General features: G+C 39.4%; 1 protein-coding gene across 9 annotated transcripts in view; it reads right to left on the bottom strand.

Annotated features, from left to right (window-relative positions):
* PROM1 (prominin 1) overlaps positions 1–23,011 on the bottom strand; it is an 82,510-nt gene that overhangs the window by 16,641 nt on the left and 42,858 nt on the right. For all 9 annotated transcript variants that reach the window (XM_045020040.1, XM_045020039.1, XM_045020044.1 and 6 more), the window contains 13 exons: positions 19,781–19,901; positions 17,016–17,079; positions 14,799–14,888; positions 12,921–13,138; positions 12,428–12,502; positions 10,957–11,020; positions 6,474–6,633; positions 5,288–5,440; positions 3,859–3,982; positions 3,282–3,385; positions 2,746–2,830; positions 610–756; positions 236–307 (listed from right to left, as the gene is read on the bottom strand). In XM_045020040.1, the coding sequence (XP_044875975.1) occupies positions 236–307; positions 610–756; positions 2,746–2,830; positions 3,282–3,385; positions 3,859–3,982; positions 5,288–5,440; positions 6,474–6,633; positions 10,957–11,020; positions 12,428–12,502; positions 12,921–13,138; positions 14,799–14,888; positions 17,016–17,079; positions 19,781–19,901 (1,477 nt within the window). The remainder of the gene's footprint in view (positions 1–235; positions 308–609; positions 757–2,745; positions 2,831–3,281; positions 3,386–3,858; positions 3,983–5,287; positions 5,441–6,473; positions 6,634–10,956; positions 11,021–12,427; positions 12,503–12,920; positions 13,139–14,798; positions 14,889–17,015; positions 17,080–19,780; positions 19,902–23,011) is intronic.

Raw genomic sequence — 23,011 nt, 5'->3', positions numbered from 1 at the left:
GGTAAAATGAAACACTACATTAGAGTTACATATATACCTCCACATACCACATGGCAGGGTATGTGCATGTGTGAGAGAGAAGCAGCAATGACTTTGTTCACATATGAAATCCAGACTGGTGGATATTTACTGTGATAAAATGCTGATTAAACTACAAACGTCAGAAAGCAAAACCACCTTTAGCAGTGAACAGCCATCAGTTCTCTATTCTTTGTACTGTTCAAATAAAACTCACCAACTGGTCCGCTCTTGCTTCCAAGTCATTAGCAAATGATAAAAGATCCACTTTGGTAACACTTTTATTGATCTAAACAAGATACAAGCAACATTTTTGTTGTCATTACTACTGCATTTACATTTACTTTAAAATTATGGCACTGCTATTACATAAACATAGCCCTTTCCCTAAATACTACGTTACTTATGGACCTAATCCTAAGAAGCATTCTTGTTCAAGTGTTTTTATCCAACTTATTGTGTCCCTTAAAAGCCCACACACACATATGGAACCAGCCTTTAATCTGTTCTGCCTGTTAAGACAAACATATACTGCTATATTTTCTTCCAGATGTGCATGACCTCCCAGATTTGAGGTTACCATTATCTTACCTCTGTCAAATATGCTGCAAAGTTTATTCCATCTATTCCTGAAGAACTGAAATCCAGAAGATTCCGCTTTCCGATTTCATCCAGCAAAACTATATTGCTAAGATTTACATTAATATGTTCAATTTTCAGTGATACATCTTCTGTATACTGGGAAAAAAAGAAAAAAAAAAGACAAGTAACAGTTCTCACTGAGTCCATATTCTTACCGTGTTAAGGCACTTCCCACTTGAAAGCACTTGCTCCTGTTGATTTATCACTCATGTCACTTAAACCACACAAAAATTCAGTGATCAAATTTTGCTCCCAGTTATACCAGTGGAAGTCAAATTAATCTGGACATATAGCAGGTCTGATTCTTCCTTTCCCTGCAGCATCCCCATACTCTCATCTTGCAATGTCCTAACCTGTCTCTACATCCTTTCGACTCCTCTACAGAGTACTCTATTGCCATGATCTATTTCAATGTGCTTCCCTCAGGAGGGTCCCATTTCCATCCAGAACAGATACTGGGATAAAGTGCAGGAAATGTGTTTCTTCAGATAAAGCGATCTTAAAATGGCCAGGCTATGCCATAGACTGTATGATAGATCTAGAGAATACAGGGGTCTAGCATTTTATTATCAACCCTGACAGAAATTCTGTACCATAATTAGGTAAAGGGATCACCAATTGACCAGAAAAGATCCTCTAACAATTTATCAAGATAACAGAAAGGCCCCAGCCTACTACGTAATGAAAGACAAGTACTTCATTGATTTGTGCCGTCCAACAGACAGGGCATTGGACTGGGATGCAGGAGATCAGAATTCTATTCCAAGTTTGCCACTGGATTGCTGAGAGACCTTGGGCAAGTCATTTCATATCTTTGTGCCTTCATTTCCCCTCCATCCTCTGTCTTGTCTATTGTTTGTATACTCTTTGGGGCAGGGACGGTCTCTTACTACGTGTAGGCTCAATGCCTATCATAATGGGACACTGATCTTAGTTGGGGCCTCTAGAAGCTACTGCAATACAAATTAGTACAGCTGATGACTAGTAATATCCAATTAACCGTGGCCAGTTCTAGAAACCAAGTTGGGAGAAATCATTTTTTTCCTCTCAGATAATACAAATTTTAACATGGGCTGTGGGGTGCATATAGGACAGCAGTTTATCTCTTTGGCCAACTTTAATTCTGGTTCCTGCCAAACTGAACATGTCATCATAGAGGCTTGCCATATGAAGAGAGACTGTATGTTGTCTTCAACTAATAAGAATTCTCAGCATCTCCTGGAGAATGCTAGATTTTGAGGTCTTCATGTACGTAAAATAAAAAATAGTGTCAGAGCTTAAGGCCAGAAGGGACTACCAGATCATCTAATCTGACCTCTTGTATATCACAAGCCATGAACACCTCCAGCAATGTTATGACTTATAAATAAGGCTATGATTTAGTCACAGAGTCACAGAATCCATGACTTCCAAAGATCTCTGACTTCAGCCCTGGCAACTGGGAGCTGCAGGGTCCCACAGCCTCCCGCAGTGGCAGGGAGCTATAAACTTCTTGCAGCTGCTGGTGGCAGGGGGACCACCTGCAGCTCCCTGCGGCCACCACCACTGGTCGTGGGGGGGCTTTCCGTGGCTCCCCGTGCTGTGGCTGGCACGGGGACCCCAGCAGCTCCTCACCGCCGTGGGTGAAGGGGGGGGCCCTGGAACTCCCAGTCAACCAGCATCTGCCCAGCCCCTTCCTGTTTTATCATGGGTAGTTTTAGTAAAAGTCAGGGATCGGTCACTGGCTTCCATTAATTTTTCTTTATTGCCTGTGACCTGCCCATGACTTTTACTAAAAATATCTGGAACAAAAATCTTAGCCTAATAAATAAGTAAGTAATCAATCCCATGCATAGAGCAATCCATGCCCAAGAAGGCCCTGAATGGAAGAATTCTACAAAGTTATTTACTAAAAATAAGACACTTTCTCCCATCTTAACCAGGTTTGACTGTTAGAGAATATAGGCACGGACAACCCCTTCCCTCCCGCCCCAACCACCAGTACTGTACTGTGTTCAAGAACACCTGAAAAAGTTAGCTGACAACTGCAATGTCCCTCCACACACTCCAAAATTAGGATCACAATCACAAACTTCCTTTACTTACCATACTAATGTTTAGAAACTCATTGATATTGAAGAGATTTTCTAGGTGAAGTGTGGTATAAATGCCTTTGTTTTCTTTGCAGTCACTATGAAAATAAATGATGTAAATATCAATTTGAAAACCAAACTTGGTGCTATTTTTTTAAATGATTAACAATGCCAGCACATTTTAGGTTAGTCAATTTTTATAGAATTCTAGCCATATCTTTTGGATGTCAGGCTATAGGAAGTTAACAATTTAGTTAACAATTTGTTTAGTTTTAAAGATTCTTTAGTGCTGTAAAATACACAAAACAGCTTTTCACAAGGACAGTTGCTTTTGCTCAATTGTATTATACTAAGACTACCTATAATAACTGGTTTATATGTGGGTCACTCACTTTTGCTAGTGATTCCCTAGGAAATTAGGGGGTCACCTTATAGAGGCAATTTTTGGTGCTGGAAATCTAGAATATGGAAATTGCTGCTTTTTGAAGACATAAAAAGGAATGCATGGCAACAGCTGTAAATCCTGGACAAGATTTTATTTTTTTATACCTGTAAACTTCTTCAAAGGTCAAATTAATATCTGGATTTTTAAGCACGATGGCAGAAAGGTAGTTTCTCCAATGTCGATTCAGTAAGTAGGGAGTATCCAAAACCTAGAACAAAGTGCACTGAAGTTATTTATCATAACTCTACATTTCTAAATTCCTGCCTGCATTTGTTTATGAGAGAGTCTTCAATGCACACGTATGCCTCACCCTCAGAGATTATCATCTGCTGATGGAAAAAGAAACGGATACACAAGACCCAGTGATCTCTCAGGAGCAGAAAGTGAAAGAAGTGTAGCTCCACATGTTATCATGGGCTGCTGGGGTAGGCAGACAGTATTTGCATTGCCATTCTCGGTTGAATCTGCAACTGAGAATGGCAGAGGATGAGCCTCTCCACAGAGTAGACACTAATAGCCCCATATTATCATGACTGATGTGTGTCATCAAAAATGCCAAATCAGTGCAAAAATTTACAAACATCTTAAAGACTTGTGGGTTTGATTGGTTTTTTTTTCCGGGGGTGGGGGGGGAGAATGGTTGGTTGTTTTGTTTAATATTTTGAATATGAACAACTTCACCTTGAACAAAGTCCTGTCTTCAAAGGGTTCACAGACCAGCTTTTCTACATTTCCACCTGTAACGAAGGTGATGACCACTGTGATCATCAGCACCCAGGAGAAAAGGAAACTGAATCCTACTCCACTGAAAAAGGGAGGAAAAAAAAAATCTAGTGAGAGTTTAAGAACACTGAAGTGCATGCAGTAGCGAAGCCAACATTCAGTAACTGTAGCAATTAACAAGAGGCGGCAAAGACTGTTCCCAGTAATGCTGCATCAGAGGTCCCCAAATTATGGGACATGCAGAGGAATGTTCAGGGGGGTGCAGTGCAGCAGCTTGGGCTAGCCCCCCCACGGGGTGGGAAGGGCTCCCCCCCCCCATCTCCCCCACTGCTCCTCCCCACCAGGCCTGGCTCTGCTCCCAGACCCACCTCCACCCCACTTACGCCTGTCCGGATCCCCCACCCAGGAGCTGTGGCTCCGCTCCAGGCCTTGAGAGGAGGGAGGTGCAACTCTGAAAAAAGTTTGGGGACCACTGAATTGTTTATATGGACATTTAGTTTGTGGCAAGCTGGGGTATAAATCTATATCACACTAGCCTGCTGTGCACTACCTGGCTGGGTGGACTCTGTTGCGTGCACACTTAATTTACCCCACTTTGAAATGGGAGTAGAATAAAACACACTAGGGATCAGAGTCTGAGACACAAACAGGCTGGCTCATTTCTTAGGTTGGAAGTGGAGCATATTGCCTCTGTCAAGAGTGAGTGCATTGCCTTTAAATTTTTTTTTTAAATGAAGCCTCTAGTCTTCAAGAGTGGTTGTGCAAGTTCCAGCCCTCCTCAGCAAGAAGGATGGATTAAACCCAGTGCTAGGATCCCTAGGGATCATTATCACCCACAGAAAAAAGCCCTCAGCGATCAGATAGAAATAGGCCATATTCCCCTATTCTTCTGATGCAACAGATCTAATCTCTCTCTCTTTGGGAGCCCACACCATGTTTAAAAATATGTTCCACACATTATTTTTAGAGGAAAACTACAGATTCCCTTTATAGTCTAAATAATTTGACATATGTCCCAATTTTGCAATTCCAGAGTTGGTTTAAATGGATGTTTGTTAGTTACAATGCTCTCACTATAAGAGATTAACATGGTTTATCTTCTCACATGATCCTCTAGGAAAGAAATTACTGTATATTAATGCCAACCTAACATCTTTTAAAGCATCTTAAGGCTAGAACTTGCTTCCACTGAGGCACTTAGTTTCCAAACATTTAACCTGTATTTTCATCTTCAAATCTATTTCCCCCCCCTCAGTTGGCTAGCACATATATTTACCCAGGTAGTAAAGCCATTGCTTTTCAAAATATACTTTCCACAATACAGTATATAACTGCAAGAGATGTTTGTGTAATATTTAACTTATATTTGTTAAAAATAAAAACTCACGCCATAAGGAAATTGCCTCCAGTGTTTGAGATACAGCCTCTGGTTGTTGGAGAAGCATGTTTATCATAACCACAAGTACCACATAATAGTCCAAGATAGTAAAAGACCAGGATCAGAATCACCATGCAGCAGAGAATTAGACAACCCAACCATCTAATGAATCAATATAGACAGTTACAGGATTAATATGTATGGCACATCACAGTCCAAAAATCAACCATGAATATTAAAGAAGAAATATCAAAGACATTAGAGGGTAAAAATATTATGCAGGGTGACCAATAATTCAGAAGAGAACCATCTCAAAGCGGTTATAAATGGAGCTGTGCAAAAATCAACTAAAAATCTGTGAGTGTGGATTTGTTATAGAATTTCCAATTGCTCTTGTAAAGTTTACTTGTCTGAAAATACACACATACTACTTCATATCTGAATGTTGTAGAACAATTGTTTTTAGATGGTTGGGGTTAAAACCTATGGTAAAGATACATTGCAAAGTGCCAAACTGTGCATTGCTGCAATTACAAAAGAACAAGGTTAAATGGCATATAATTGGGGTAATGCAAGATTAACCCTAATTCCTACCAAAGTATTCTTTCCTTTTTACTCATGACAGAGTAATTCTGCTCAATCTACCTACATATGTAGAATTTATCCAACACTACTCCACTCCAACACCTTCCATGTCTCTCTCCGTCCTTCCTTTTCTTTACTCTGATTATTTCTCTCCTTCTCCCTTCAGCTAATTCCCTCCCATCTCCCCTTCTCTCTCACTCTTGCCCTACAAGAGATTGGATGCAATAAAATGAAATATGCCAAAACAAAAATAAAAACTTCACAGCTAACCAAAAAGAAAAAACAGTGGAACTAACATGATATTTGCAAACCATCACGGTGCTTGTATGTTGTGTCCCTTATCCCCACCCTTTGTCTTATCTAAATAGACCGAGTTCTTCAAGGCAGAAACTGTCTCTTACTTTATGTTTTTAAGAGTGCCCAGGAAAATCCTGGCAGGGCCTCTACCACTAGACAAACATTAAATTACAACAACTTCACAATAGAATCAAGGCTCCACTGTAGCTCAGCGATCACATTTTTACTGTCCTGACAAAAACAAATAATTATATCAAAATATTCCTAGACAGCTTTCCCCTCCTACCTTATTACTTAAGTAATATATACCTACCTGTAGAAATCATACTGTTCCACTAATGGGAAATAATCTTGAACATATGCCTCACTCTGAGTAAGATATATTGTTAAATCAACTAGAACCTTCTGAACAGGAAGCATTTGGGTGAAGCTAGTGATATTTGAGCCAATGAGGTCCAACAAATTTTTTATATCTGAAAAAGCAAGCATTGTGGGAGTACATCGTTACAAGTCCATAAAAGAAAAATTATATTCTACATACACCAAGTTAAAATGCTCATTCATTTCAGCCACATTGTATATGGAGAAAGACAAGCCATGAAGACAAACATGAAACAGAACAGGCAAGCCACATGGAATATTAACATTCAAACTTAGCAATGAAAGATGTTGAAGTCAAGTCAGAGTTTTCTTTCTGTTGATTCATTTTAAAATTAATGTGTCTTTTAAAAATCCAGCTAGCTTAAATCTTGCAATTTTTTTTGTAATATACCAAATAGCAATACTGAGCAAGGCAATTAGATACTACATTTATGAATAATAGAAGTTTTAAGATTGTTTAAACAAGGGCTGTCGATTAATTGCAGTTAATTCATATGATTAACTCAAAAAATTAATCGTGATTAAAAAAATTAATTGCGATCAATTGCAGTTCTAATCGCATTGTTAAACAATAAAATGCCAACTGAAATTTATTAAATATTTTTGGATGTTTGTCTGCATTTTCAAATATATTGATTTCAGTGACACAGCATACAAAGTGTACACTGTTCACTTTATATTATTACAAATATTTGAGCTGTAAAAATGATAAAAGAAACTGTATTTTTCAATTCACCTCAGACAAGTACTGTAGTGCAATCTCTTTATTGTGAAAGTGCAACCTACCAATTCAGATTTTTTTTTTAGTTATAAAACTGCACTCGAAAAACAAAACAATGCAAAACTTTAGAGCCTACAAGTCCACTCAGTCCTACTTCTCATTCAGCCAATCGCTAAGACAAACAAGTTTGTTTACATTTACGGGAGATAATGCTGCCCACTTCTTGTTCACAATGTCACTAGAAAGTGAGAACTGGTGTTCGCGTGGGATTGTTGTAGCTAGCGTCTCAAGATATTTACTTTCCAGATGCGCTGGAGTGTCATATGTCCCCTCATGCTTCAAACACCATTCCAAAGGAGATGTGTTCACGGGATGGATCGCTTGAGGATTACCTGCTCTGTTCATTCCCTCTGGGGCACCTGGCATTTGCAACTGTCAGAAGACAGGATACTGAGATAAATGGACCGTTGGTCTGACCCAGTATGGCCATTCTTATGTTATTTTCATGCTGATGACTGGTTCTGCTCGATTACAAGCCAAAGCTGTGTGGACTGATGCATGTTCATTTTCATCATCATGAGTCAGATGCCACCAACAGAAGGTGGATTTTCTTTTTGGTGGTTCGGGTTCTGTAGTTTCCACATCAGAGTGTTGCACTTTTAAGACTTCTAAAAGCATGCTCCACACCCTGTCCCCCTCAGATTTTGGAAGGCACTTCAGATTCTTAAACCTTGGGTCGAGTGCTGTAGCTATCTTTAGAAATCTCACATTGGTACCTTCTTCGTGTTTTGTCAAATCTGCAGCAAAAGTGTTCTTAAAATGAACAACATGTGCTGAGTCATCATCTGAGACTACTACAACATGAAACATATGGCAGAAAGCAGATAAAATAGAGCCGGAGACATACAGTTCTCCCCCAAGGAGTTCAGTCACAAACTTAATTAACAAATTATTTTTAAAATGAGCATCATCAGCATGGAAGCACGTCCTCTGGAATGATGGCCGGGGCACGAAAAGGCATACGAATGTTTAGCATATCTGGCATGTAAATACCTTGCAATGATGGCTACAGAAGTCCCATGTGAACGCCTGTTCTCATTTGGTGACATTGTGAACAAGAAGTGGGCAGCATTATCTCCTGTAAATGTAAACAAACTTGTTTGTCTTAGCAACTGGCTGAACGAGAAGTAGGACTGAATGGACTTGTAGTTTTTGAGTGCAGTTTTGTAAGAAAAAAAATCTGCATTTGTAAGTTGCACTTTCATGATAAAGAGATTGCACTACTGTACTTGTATGAGGTGAACTGAAAAATACTGTTTCTTTTATTATTTTTACAGCTCAAATATTTGTAATAATATAAAGCGAGCAGTGTACACTTTGTATTCTGTGTTGTCATTGAAATCAATATACCGTATATACTTGTTCATAAGCCGAATTTTTTTTTAGTAAAAAAGGGAAGCACCAGAGAAAGGGGTTGGCTTACGAATGGGTATAGAGAGGGAGAGGTGGGACACAGCCCCTCCCCCTAACAGAGGGAGCAAGGAGAGGCAGCACAGCCAGAAAGGAAGAGGCGGGGCCAGAGTGTCTCTGCTTCTGGCCACGCTGCTCTCCCCCAGCTTCCAAAGCAGCTGCAGCTCCAGGGCTGGCAGGCTGTGGCCGCGCTGGTCGGCCCTGCCCCCCAGAACATGCTTCAGCTGTGCCGCCCAGTCTGGCCCACTGGAGCAGGCTGCGGCCGCACTGCCCAGTCTGCTGGAGCAGCTCCAGCCAGGGCAGAGACATCCTCCCCTGGCCCTTCCCAGATAAGGTGGGAAGGGATGGGAAGGGGAGAGTCCCGGGCTAGGGGTGGGGTCATGTGGGGGGTGGTCACAGGGGTTACCCTCCAGACCCCAGCTTCTTTCCCCCAAAAAATTTCCCCACCAGTTGCTGTCCTGGCCCGTCAGGGTAAGCAGCTGGCGCACCGGGACGCTTTGTTTTCTTAGGTTTACCTCCGTGCCTGCGGACACGAGATAAAACAAACCATCTTGGCCCGCCAGCAGCTTATCCTGATGGCCCGGGAGCCAAAGTTTGCTGACCCCTGAATTACAGGGTCGGCTTCTGAATGGGTCAAAAAAAATTTCGATTTTTACTTATCCATCGGGGGAGGGGGGAAATCGGCTTATAAACGAACCGGCTTATGATCGAGTTATATGCAGAAAAACAACCAAAAATATTTAATAAATTTCAAATTTGTATTCTATTGTTTAACAATATGATTAAAACTGTGATTATTTTTTTAATCACTTGACAGCCCTAGTTTAAGCACTACTTCCTATGGCATACAACACACCCTGTTAAATTAAAGATCCTATATTAACTTCAACACAGAAAGAGTTAAGTTATAATCTGTCTTTACAAAATGCATAGTTTAAATAAAAAGCCTTGCCAATTAGTTAGCAGCATTCTTCAAAAAGATGTGCTAATGAAGTAATATTTTGGTTCTCTCAATTTATGAGGGAACATGCCAATCTGTTGGCATAATTTAAAAGTTATACTTTGCTGCATAGAGATCCTAAAATATTTCATATTACCATTGTACTATAAATATATAAAGAAATGCATTTTTCTTCATTCCTTTTTCCTTCAAAATTCTGATGCACCCTATTCCATCAGGATACATCCTGTCAGATGTCAACTTGCCACAGGAATTTGGTAATGGCCAGCACTGCCCTCCAGGATTCAGATACCAGCTTTCCTAAACCCAAACCCTCCTTCTCTTTAAAAACTAAACTGTTCATGAAATTACTCTATTACAATTTTTCCCTCTATTTTTCACTTGATTTCTACCCTGCACTCAGTTATTAGTAAGAAACATCAAGCTGCTAAAATAATGAAAGCCTGCCTGGTTTTATGCAAATTGGCAGCTACTGGAAAGGAGTATTTTTGCATTGAGATCTCCTTAATGAAGAAAATGTAACATCATCATCTTAGAAAACTTTGACTCATTTTAGACAAGGTCACACAGTATGCTATGTTTACATACATACTGTGTATCATTTTGCCAAACTTACAAGGAACAGCTGTTTACATTGGCAGAACAGGTCCACAACGCAAGAACAAAAATTAAAACATATTAGTATACACATTCATATAGTAATGTACTACAAGTCACCCTTTAATGATAACTAAGCTGTTAGCCAATTTAACTGTTTTATTTTTGGGTACTTAAAAGGTTAGATAAAGAAGAAGTTAAAATATTATGTAAGGCATGTGTTTTATCCACTAGATTTTACACCACTACATAGACCCGTTTCTTTTTTTATTAGGAGCTTAGCTTAAATAAATAAATACTGTATATGTGCTTTTTCCAACCAAAGCACTGTCAACATTATAGCACAATAAAGATATAGTAACCCATTTAGACTTCACGATTTCACTTGCAAGGCAGTAGTAGTTTAAGAAAAAATGCACAAAACACCGTACATTGTATTCTTAGATTTAATTATGAGACAATAATACTGCCAAACGTGGTCGTATCAGTCTACAAAAATGTGAACAAGTTTTAGATTCTATCTTTGATAGCATTTTCTGAAACATCACCAACAAAGAGGATACAAAAATATAACCATGGTAAAGGAGTGATACTATGCTTTAATGTTATGCTGTAGAAAACAATTGATCAATCAAAAGAAAAAGCAAATTATATTATCAGTTTCACCTGATAAGATGTTCCTGGTTTGGTTCAGCACTAAATCTGGAGTATCATTAAAGGCTGCATAGCCCTAAAATAAATGGAGAGAGTTAAAAGACTATCTCAATGCTGAATTGCTCACATTTGTTTTTGTGTTGTAAAAGGGCTGACATTATACACATCACATCTTATCTGGTATGTCAAACAAATTTTACGTCACCCATTAAAAGTACAAAATGCTATAGAAAGCTTAATGAGAGAGTCTAATCCAGGTAGTTTGCTCTCACAATTAGTCCCTAAAGAAGCAAACACAAACACACTTTTTTAAACATACATCAGTCACATTTGATGATTATGACCCTAAAGTGCTTTTTGTCCGACGCGGACCTAATGCATACAAAGCTACGGTCGCACGCTCATATTCTCAGTAAACAATGCTGCAATGCTGAACACCTACACAGTCTACTCCTCTCAGAGTGCCCCCAGCCCATCCCAAAACAAAAATGTCATATTGAGACTGGTAAGCAGAAACACCAGTCAGGAAAGATGAACAACACTGTCACGAGTGCCAGAATTCCAATCCTTTTCCTCAGACCTTTGTTTTATGGAGACAAAGGATAAACAAAAAAAAACCCCAAGATGCTGAAAACAGTGGGTGCCAATTGCCAGAGAACTTTCCAGCATCTTAACCAGATGGGAAAGGAAAGGGCACTCTACCTAGCCACCACCTACTACCTTTGTATCTCCCCCTCACTCTGATCACCCATGTGACAGGCACAGGTCTGGATGAACCCCTCATGCCCTGGGGCTTGTGGACTGCTTTTCTATCTTTTAACAGGGCTCTTACTAAAAGTACCTAAACTTTAAAGTTTGAAGAGGTATAGTATATGCCAGTAGACCAGTGGTGGGCAACCTGAGGCCCGTCAGGGTAATCTGCTGGTGGGCCGCGAGACAGTTTGTTTACATTGACTGTCCGCAGGCACAGCTGCTTGCAGCATCTAGTGGCCACAGTTCACCATTCCCAACCAATGGGAGCTGTGGGAAGCGGTGGTCAGCACGTCCCTGTGGCCTGCACCGCTTCCCGCAGCTCCCATTGGCTGGGAATGGCAAACCGCAGCCACTGGGAGCTGTGGGCGGCCATGCCTGCAGACAGTCAGTCAATGTATACAAATTGTCTCGTGGCCGCCAATGGATTACGCTGACGGGCTGCAGGTTGCCAACCACTGCAGTAGACCCAGATTTTGGTTTTTTGCTTTTGAAGAACATCCTTTCATAGAAAATTAATGTTAATTATGGATGCACAGTGCTCTGAAGATGTAAAGCCTTCAGTAAGTATTATTACAGATTAACTCTTGAGATGTGAACCAACGCCGGGACAGTCAGGAGAGAAACTCGCTAAGAAGCAGTAAGGGGGAGAAAGACTTCTATTTGCGAAAGCCAAGAACAAATGTCATATGTAATCATCCCATCCTATTATTTAATGTACCAAGAAACGTACCTTTTGAACCAAACTGGAAAGGTCTATTTTAAGGATGTCATTGACTTTGGCAAGCTGTTCGCTCACACCTGGCAACTAGGATTGGAAAAAAGCATTCTTGAGTTAAATCAAAATACCATATACACTACTTGACCACATATTTCAAAGGGGATAGTAAAAACAAATTGGAAGAATGTGTATAGCACAATATTGCTAGTGCTCTCCTTAAACCTTCGTTGGATGAAAGCAAAATTTATACTCAGCAATTATAGTTAGCAGATCATAGTGTTGGCTAGAGCAGCACTTTAACATCGCTGTTTGACATCTCTCTCTTTCTATCTTACTTTCTAGTGCACTCAAGATAAAAGCAGTGATTGAAATTGCATAGATGAAGAGATGCAGAATAGATCATTTTACTACACAAATTACTCCACAAATTGAGCCTAAATCGGAGGAATATTACTGAGGTAATACAATGAAACTCCACTGTGAAATGTTGAAAAAACATTCTTACCCCACTGAAGTTAGCATTGATATTCAATTGATTTAATGAATTTCTGATAATGTTGCAAGTTGAAGCAGCTTGAGCAGCAGAGCATGCAGAGTCACTGAGTGTGTTGCTCAGGTGTATTTTAACATCAGTCAGGTTAGAATGCAGCCTTTCAGTACCTTCCTGCAAAACCTCCACAGAGACGCTTACATTTTCCAATGCCTCCTTTGTTTCTCTGATTGCTGTGATGATACAAAGATTTTAAAAGTTTGATTTAGAACTCAGTCTAGTTACTCAGTAAGATGCATACATTTAACTACAAAAAACAACTCTATTGCAGCGGAAAATATACTGCAAATAGACGCATAGCACATTTTGCTAGCACAGGCCAAACAGTCAATCTATTTTTACCAGGATTCCACCCACCCCCAAAATTTACCCCCTTTTACTCTTTGTTCGGTTCACTAGTTTGGGTGAATTGCAACATAGAAATATGAGACCACTGTTTCATTATCATATACCAGCACAAGTGGGTCAAGTCATTAGCAACAAATCCAGGGCCTTGTTTTGCAAGCTCAATACGATATTTTCTGTATTTCTATCACTACCATACACTTGGGGCACATCACTGAACTGTGAGTTTCAAGTCAAACAGAACATGTTGCACCAGCCATCACTAATGCTGGTTCAACATTTTCTGCCTTTAAATCTCAGCCCAGTCATACAAAAACAATGAAGTGCTCAACAGAAGGGTAATAGACAAACAGATACAGCTAAAAATGCACAAGAAAGTGCACAAAAAAAAATGAACCACACTTCACACAACACACAAGATTTTGTCAAGTCTTTTACCTTTTATAGCCCTTTCCACTTTGACTTCAAGCCAAATAGAAAAATAAAGCAAAGAAAGGAGAATGATAATGGGTGATGAGAAAGGGGTCTGGTGATGTGTGCAAACAGTTTCAGGTGCATGGGTAAAGCAAAAAAAGTGACTAAACTCAGTGATAATTTTCACTTTTGTATGTACAACTGCACCACTTACAAACTCCTGAATTAGCAATTTTGCATAAAACAAGAACTGTTGAAATCATCTTCATAATGGACAAATCACAGAATCAAATGTTACTAAGCCCCAATGCATGTATGGTCAAGACATTTTAGTTGCTGGTACCTTCACAATAAACTAGACAAATATTTTAACTTGATGGTGCTAGCCCACAAGTAAAAAGCAGCAACACACCTTTGAGGACTGAAGGTATAGAACAGTATGACCTGCCTGAGAAGCAGATAAACTACTACTCATTAATCACAAAAAGTTCGAATGTTTCCAAATCAGCCTTTCCATATAAAAAGAAAAAAGTCTGGCAATAGACATACAATTTCAAATGATGGGAAATTCACTACAAAGACCCAGCTGAATAAGCTCAAAACCTTTCATACAATGCAATCAATCCACTGGCTAACTCTGCTGTGTAAACTCACTACCACTGCAACTTCCATAAACCATTGGTACTACTGGAAGAGGCAAAGATGGGATGTTTACCTAGCCAAAACCTAGCATTCAAAGACGCTTATAAATACCCAGGTGGTCCAGTATCCATCCATCTGAAAGTGCACAGATGCCAAATGCCTTTTTAAACAGAAAGATACAAGGATGCATATTCTGAGGAAAAGCTCTTGCCACTGGAATAATGCTCTTTCCTCTGTAATGGGACCATGCTTTTCCCTCTTGTCCTAAGGCATAAACAACGCTCTCAAGTCACTTGACAAGTGTAAATGCCCAGAAAAAAAACTCTACGTAGGGACTGATTACAAAATTACATAAACTTGTGGAATAGGAAGAGGGTCTCTCTTAACAAGGCAATGGAAGATTAATAAATAAAAGCAGAGACGTGCATTTACCTCCTGCCATTGTTAGAGCTGCATCGAGTGCAGGACGCACTTCTTTCGCGAAACGCTCCTGAACTCTGCTGCCAAGCAATGGCCCAACATCTGTAGTAAGAGAAAATAAAAACCACTGCAAGCCAGTTCAATGCAATCCTGTATCACTACCTGTCAGAACAAGTATCTTGCACCAATTTTTACTAACTTCTAAAAAAGTTGCACTCAGGAATAAAGTCAAAGTTCAGCGTAAGAAGACCTCACTGCCCACATCTTCTTTGGCAACACTTACCTCTAAGATTTATGGGATTAAGCAATAAATCAAACGTGAGTGAGGTCTATTTATTAGTGCTTGATTTGGGAAAGTGAAGACACTCTAGCAATGCAACAACAAACCAGAAATGCATACTCCAGTACTGTTATCGAAGCACTGCTCCTTAACTTAACTTTGTTATTTTTCAGAACACGTTTTACGAAAAGTCCATCATTTTGCAGTGAATTTTGGGCAACAATCCTTTACTATGAACTATTTTTCATAGTGCACAAAAAATAGGGAAATTGATTCTTTGGATCCCTTTCTCCCTCCTTTTCCCCCAAAGCCTCAGCTGTGTTCTTAAAAGACAGTATCAAAGATGCTTTACATTTTCCATCAATCTTAGATTTTTGTACTTCTGCTCATCACAGTATCTATCTTCCACATAGAATAGTTTGGCAATAGTGAAGTCCCTAGTGAACTTCATGGAGTCTCTGGCTTTTCTCCATTTTCAATTCATAGAAAGCTCTTAGGGTAGGTTTTTTGAGGGTGGTGTGTGTGTGGGGGGGGCAGGTTTGGGAGGCAGTGTCAGGGGGCTATGGCACAGATGTATCCTAGGTGGTCAACATTGTCAATTCTGGTTATGGTGGAAAGGGTTTATTAAATAGGAAGGTTTTTCAGTGCTTCCTAAAAGCAGTCAAACTCTGGATTTGTCTAAATTCCCCCGTAACTTCATTACACAGCTGCCACCCTTAACTTAAAATGCTTTGTCATCAGCTCCTATACACTTTGCCCTAGAGGAGTACAACTCTCTTGGTGGTTTGTAGATGGAGATGTGGTCTCTTATGAGCTGGAACCTGTCCCACTGATGGCTTTGCAAATTAAGACCCAGGCCTTAAACTGGCAGTGGAGGCAGATAAATACTCAGTTTAGTCTGCAACTTCAAGAGCATGTTAAGCCATAAATGAGTGCTGAACATGCAGATGGCAATTTTAAATTATCCTCCAAATGCCCATTAGTCTTGTGCATGACCTCCCTTTCTTTGAGACCAGCTGTGCATTCTGTGGCTTTGTCTAAACTAGGATTTTAAACATATGTTAAATAATGTGATAACATGTATTAAAAGGCTAGCATAGACAAGACATGCTGTCTTTAACATGCGCTGTAGCATGTTAAAGTACACTGTCTTATCTACACAGACTTTTAAAACGTGCTTGCTAAAGGGTGCTAACACCACACCTTTTAGTCTAGTCTAGCGAAGACCCATATGTAGCTGGGCTCCTTTTAACTTTAGACACTGAAGTAAAAGCCTTGAAAATAAAATCCACATTATGGCCTTTTTTTTTTTTTTTTAAATTAAAAGCTTCAGAAATGTCACCAAGCGCTATAAACTGTGCTGCTGAGGAAAATGCAGCAACTGCTTTAAGTTTCATGATCAGTGCTTTTCAAGTGCTAGTTATAAAATAATTGCTCTCAATAATTCTCTCTTGCTCCAGCCAAATATCTGAAAGAGTTTTACAATCATCAGTAAACTTATATCTCAACATGTCTATGTGGTGGGTATTATTATAATGCCAAGAACACTGAAACACAGCACCTGACTTGACTAAGCTCAAACACAACCGGAATTGCAGCCAGGAGCCATGTCACTTGGCACCCAGTCCTGTGCTTTAAAAATTAAGAAATGCTTCCTCTGAAACCACCAGCGATTACTGAACTCAAAAAGGCAAAAATTATTAGTCTTTGACTTAAAGTGAAAGTCATTTAATGAAGAATGGAGTTTATTTTTTAGAAAAATTTATATTGTGCTGTGTGTCATTTTTCAGGAAGAATTATATTTTTGTTTTATTGATCTACTTGGGATTCTGATTATAACAACTTGACTTTTGTATTGTGTTAGAAGTCATTCACGAGCTCTTCAGTGAACTCTACACTGAATACACATAACATAACACAGACATAGCTAATAAAAACGTATTGCTTACTATTAAGGTCGGAGAGTGCTTTGTTCTTGGTAGTGTTATATTGGCTCACCAAGTAGTCAATTTGCTAAAAGTTAAAAAAAATATATATTTTAGTAAAGAAACAGTAACCACCCCATACATACATATTTAGCTGCAAAACCCCCAAACTGTTGAACTCTACCATTAATACTTCCAACAATGTACAGTACAATTCTCTTCAATCGTGAAATGCTTAATTGGGAAGTCTAGTAGGGAGCAGATTTAAACCCCAATGATAATTAATAGCAGCAACTATTGCTTCATGAGGATTCCTTCAAGTGATTTAGTATGACAAGGGTCTTGTGTATCTCTGTTTCATGCTAGTTCTATCCCTCTGGTCATCTAACAGTATTTAGTCCCTCCTTCACTGTGATATATGTAGAAAGTGTCTGAACTGCTTCACCACTTTTTATTCCTTTGTTTGCCCTTAACATGCTAGGCAGCTTGCAGGCACTTCCATTGCTGGCCACAGGAAGGGAGGTGGCTTTTCTTTTCCAATTGCAGACTGTGCCCTTTACCAATTCCATGGGTCTGTCCAGTGACAGTTTGGGCTCTGCACTATCCCAGACAGCAGCATGATGATGATGACATGGTCTTTTGTTAATCAGTTTTTGTTTGGTTTGTATTTCTATTTGGCTTGCATCTTCAAGTATTCAGTGTGGTGAATCCAACACAAGCAGCAGTGATTAAATGGCCGAAATCAACATATGCAGCATGTGCCTGACTGAGATTATGTTTTTGACTCTCTTATCAATATACCACAGTTTTCTAGGCTCTGGAGTCTGCAAAAGAAACGAATTTAAACAGTTCTTAGCAGGACTGCTATGAATTCCCAAACAACGTCACAAAACAAAGTGGGATTTAGAATGACTAGCAAAAGAAGTATAGACATCCTAGGGGAATGGTGTATGAGTTGATGTCTTTAATAGACAGACTTAATTGCACTGAAGCGTGATGTTGATAAAACAAAACTTATATAGTCTGCAAATCTTCTATGACAACAGCTCTGAGCACTTGACATCTTCATCAAATCCTCTATATATTAAGCACCTAATGCTGATTGGACATGTTAAGTTAGACTGCAGACAGACTTCTGAAGAACTACAATCTATCAGATGGATTCTATACCACTGTCAACAAAACTAAAGACCCTTCCCTATTAGTCTCAAGAATTTCTGGGATTTTATTAGAGGCACACGAGTACATAATGTAAAGATGCCTTACACAACAAAGCAACTTACTAAGAAGAGTCAAATATGATAGAATAGACTATAGATAACAGTTAATTATACAAAGAACTAATAAACCTAGGTAAGAACTGGAAAACAATACATAACTGAGGCTTTGAAGAGTTTCTGCAGTTTCCATGAGCATTCGGTCTCTAATACTTATTTTAAACTTAGTGCAAAAGTACTTTTAGGAGTCACTAGCTTTTTAGATATTTCATATCTACATCACAATAGCTGAAGGAAACACGACAGATTTTATATTCTGACATTTCCTACAATAAGCACCCAGCTGTAACTGATGCAAAGGAGCGTGGGGGGGGAGGGTTGGAAGAATTCTTGGTATAACTGGGTCACAACCACCAATGTCAGCTTCACTTCAATGCCCTGAGCCAGCTCAAAATGATTGTAGATTTATGAAAAAACACTCCACACTGCAAACCAAAGATTCATTATGTGACCTCATCTTTCCTTCCCCACATCTACCCCAAAGGGCTCTGCCATGACATTGCATTTACATACATATGTGCTGGAGGCAAAAGGGAATAATATGCCCAGATGTGAAGAGAATTAAGGAAGTGGTGGATGGAGATTTCCCTTCAAACAACAATATACTCCAGCCCAGGCTGCAATGTTGGAGGAGACATCCTGAATTCCCAGACTCTCACATCATCATTACAAAGCCCTCAATCAAAAGAAAAGCAGTTCATACTCTATGACAGAGTGGGATTATTATGACCAAAGCAGAGGGTGGTCACTGCGTCCACAGGTGTGACAGTATTGTCTGAACTGGCTCTGGCTCAGTAAGAAGTGGGATATTTGTTTGCTTTCCATGTGATTTTTAAACAGTTATGTTTTTTCAACTTGTAACAAATTAAACATCCAACACCACAGAAGGGAAAAGCTATCATATAAAGTTCTCTAATAGGAATTAATCTTTCATTGGAGAAAGTCACAGAGAAGTATTTGGAGGCCTCTTTGCAACGTAAAAGGAAGTGTGAGGCCATTAAGGACACTGTACTTCACATATGGTATGCCTCAATATATGCATTAAAAAGCATAAAAGGTGTTCAACAAAAACAGAAAAGGCTACAGTTCACTCCAGAGGATATTGGCATAAAGAAAAGGGATGTATGGCACTGTTGCCCATGCATACTTTTATAAGAATTGCTAAAAACAGAAGGTTATTTCCCTTTAAAAAATTACCTCTTTGGCAACGCACAGTGCAGCAACAGAAAAAAGGCAAAGGAGTGTCACATTACTAAAGAGCCCCTTATTTGTTCAAAGAATGCTGGTCCACAAGAATAACTGGCGGATATTTATTAACGTATGAGAAGTCCTCTATCTTTTATTGTATTGTATTATATTTTATGCGATTAGCAACCAGCGCAATGGATGGGCATGCATAAAGAAAAGACGTTTTGTTGCATGCATCACTAATACCAAATAGAAACACACACTACTTCCTAGAATACTTATCTTACATATACAACCACATATATAAAGAAAGCATCTCTTTACCCCTGGAGTGTCATTGAGGAAAATTCTCAGGTCTTTAAAATTACTGTGCACCAGGTTCTTTGCTCCCCGGACTTGACTTGTTAAGTGTTGGTTGGCAGCATAAGCACAAAGGACACCAATACTATTAACAGAAAGATAAGAGATATTACTTTACTACTGCAAATACCCATTCTGCCAATTAAGAACAAAAAACAAGGCAAAGCAATCAACATTTATCTGGGTAATGGAGTCCCTGCAGACAAATTAATGTCTTCTTTTACTATAAATTTCATTTTTAACCACTAGGTGGCACTGGGGAATTAGCTATAAGATTTGATATATCACTAATTTTCTACATGTTTAATAAAGAAATCACGTTAACTCAAAAGCAACACACAATAGCAAGACATTTTCAGCACTGCAGTTGTCAAAAATTTACAAAATGTATACAAAATATACTAATACTATGTATACTTGCTTATTTTAAAAAAACCACCATGATTTATGAAGGCTAACATTCTTTTTCACGAGTAATCATTAGTTTGACACATCTACAAGAAAACAGTTTGTAAAATAGCTTATTAAAAGGAATTATACATGAAACATGTTTTTAAATTAGAATTACTTCCACTGCTAATTTTTTCACTATGGTCCCAATCTTCCAAACACTTTACATGTACTTAAAAGCACATAGTCTAATTAACTTCAATGGCTTAAAATTAAAGGATGCCCACAGAGTTGGCAGAACTTGGGCCATAGGGAGAAATACATAAAACATAAATTAATAACATGAAAGATGGGAGGCAGATGGGAGTTTCAATCAGTGCGTTTTGTGATTATATGCCCAGTTTGGCCATTATGATTGCACCATTCTATCTTCAACAGAAGATATCTGTATATACAGTAAAATACAGTAACTAAAAGCCCATGACAAGCTTGAGAGCGTTATCATAGAATCATAGACTTTAAGGTCAGAAGGGACCATTATGATCATCTAGTCTGACCTCCTGCACAATGCAGGCCACAGAATCTCACCCACCCACTCCTGTATCAAACCTGTGTCTGAGAAATTCTTTGTTCATTTTCTTTCCATATGGAACTACGTTTATCAGTTGCCAAAGTGAGACACTTTTTAAAAAATCCCTGTAATTACTTAAACCCTATTCTGCTCCTTTTAAGTATAGATCTCTGCTATTGTAGACTAAGGGTAGGTCCATACTTACCGCGCGGGTCGACGCGGTGAGTTCGACTTCTCGGAGTTCGAACTATCGCGTCTAATCAAGACGCGGTAGTTCGAACTCCCCACGCGCTCCGGTTGACTCCGGAACTCCACCACCGCGAACAGCGGTGGCGGAGTCGACCTTGGAGCCATGGAGTTCGACCCCGCCGCGTCTGGACGGGTAAGTCAGTTGAACTAAGGTAGTTCGACTTCAGCTACGCGAAGTCGCGTACCTTAGTTCGACCCCCCTCCCCCACCGTAGTGTAGACCAGACCTAAGAGCCGCACTCTGAAGCTCAGGTGGGAATGCAACAGTGGAGTCAAGAGAGACCATCTTTATGGTAGGCAGAGAAGAAACTCACTTTGCAGGTTAAAAATTAAAACCTTAAATTTCAGACAGACATCACCTGGTAGCAGATCAGACCATGGCTGTAACATGCCCCTCTATGGGAAATGTTGTTTAAGAAGGCAGGCAGTTACCTTCACTACCTACGATTTCTGGATGGTTTTAAGGTGTAACCTCATGCAGTTTGCCAAGCAGTAAACCAGTTTGAGGCTAGCAATATCAAAGGGAGCTGACAGATATAAAGACCACCATCTAATGGGATCATCACGCTAGAAGGACACTAACACAAATGATACTAGCTCTACAACTGGGGTCAAAGAGACCTGAGCACTTCATACTACTATTCATCATTTATTTTAAAGTAGTGCCTAGAAACCAGCCATGTTGAGGGCCCTATTGTGTTAGGTGCATGGTAAATAACCATTCTGACTCCAGAATTTATAATCTAGGGAACACATGATATAACAGGTGGAGGAGACAAGCATATCTGGTGGGGTGGAAGGGTAACAAACAATAAGACATGCACAATTCTTAGCAAATCAGGAGCACAACTTGCCATCTGATTAGCCATTATCATGTTGCAATTTTCTGTATTTGTTACATTTGAGCTCGGTTTTGAGGAGAGACAGTATTGGACAGCAGTTTTTTATATTAAAAAAAAAGTTTTTCCCATATATAAGGGGTGGCAAGGGACAAAGTAGGAAAGTTGCTTGTCAGAGAGGTGAAGAATCAGATAATCAAGGCAGGCATTGCTGGCAGAGTGAAGAGAGAAGCCAACCTTGCAATAAAGGTAACAGAGCAGGGATATAGTGGGAAGGGCTCTGAAAGTAAGAAAAAGCAGCAATGGACAAGAATCTTAGCCGCATGGGCAGAGAGAAGAAGTCAGATTTTGGAGCTGTTTATTACTGTACCGCAAGATGTAAATAGATACTCTAGATGCCGCTAGATTTGTTCTATTAGAACTGCATCACTAACCTTCACCTCGCAGAAAGAAGGATTTGGGACAGGATGACAACTGGAGAGTTCAGCATCAAGAGATAATTTCTTACTCAAAGGTTTAACAATTGCTTCCTTAAAAGATGCTAGTGTCCAGCCTTCTCATGAGGAGCCATTGATGGTAACTGAGGGCTGTCTACATGGAAAATTAAAGGTGTAATTGTAGCGTGGGTAGGCATAACCACGCTAGCTTTGACCTAGCGAATGCTGGCAACAAGAGTAATGAAGATATGGCAGCATGGGTTAGCAACAGTGGCACCAGCATTATCTCACTGGTCTTTACTAACTGAAAGGGCATGGGTTCAATTCCATTTGCAGCCCACCGCTCCCTGAAAATCATTCCTAGTCACATCTGTCAACACTCAAGCAGAGATGTGTGTCTCCACCAAACCATTTAAAAAAACCCCAAACAGATCTGATAAATATATTAAGCATCTTTAAAAGGTGACATTCAAAATACGGCGGCTGCATTTCTGGCAAACGTATACATTGTTTCTTTCACATCTACAAGGAGAACAATGATTCTGAATATCATTTTCCCAGTGAAAGAAAACCGATTAGCTGCTTTCTTTTGACCAACTGAAAAAGAAAAATGTCTCATAACTGTCATTCAAATGTAAAGTACAGTATTAGTGTGTAACTCACATGACTGAGTTTACAATGACATCTTTGTTCTTTGAAGGGGTTGTTTT

Source organism: Mauremys mutica, chromosome 5 (genome assembly GCF_020497125.1).
Source record: "Mauremys mutica isolate MM-2020 ecotype Southern chromosome 5, ASM2049712v1, whole genome shotgun sequence".
Classification (NCBI taxonomy): domain Eukaryota; kingdom Metazoa; phylum Chordata; order Testudines; family Geoemydidae; genus Mauremys; species Mauremys mutica.
Note: the sequence above shows the minus strand (reverse complement) of the source record. Positions and strands in the feature narration are given on the sequence as shown.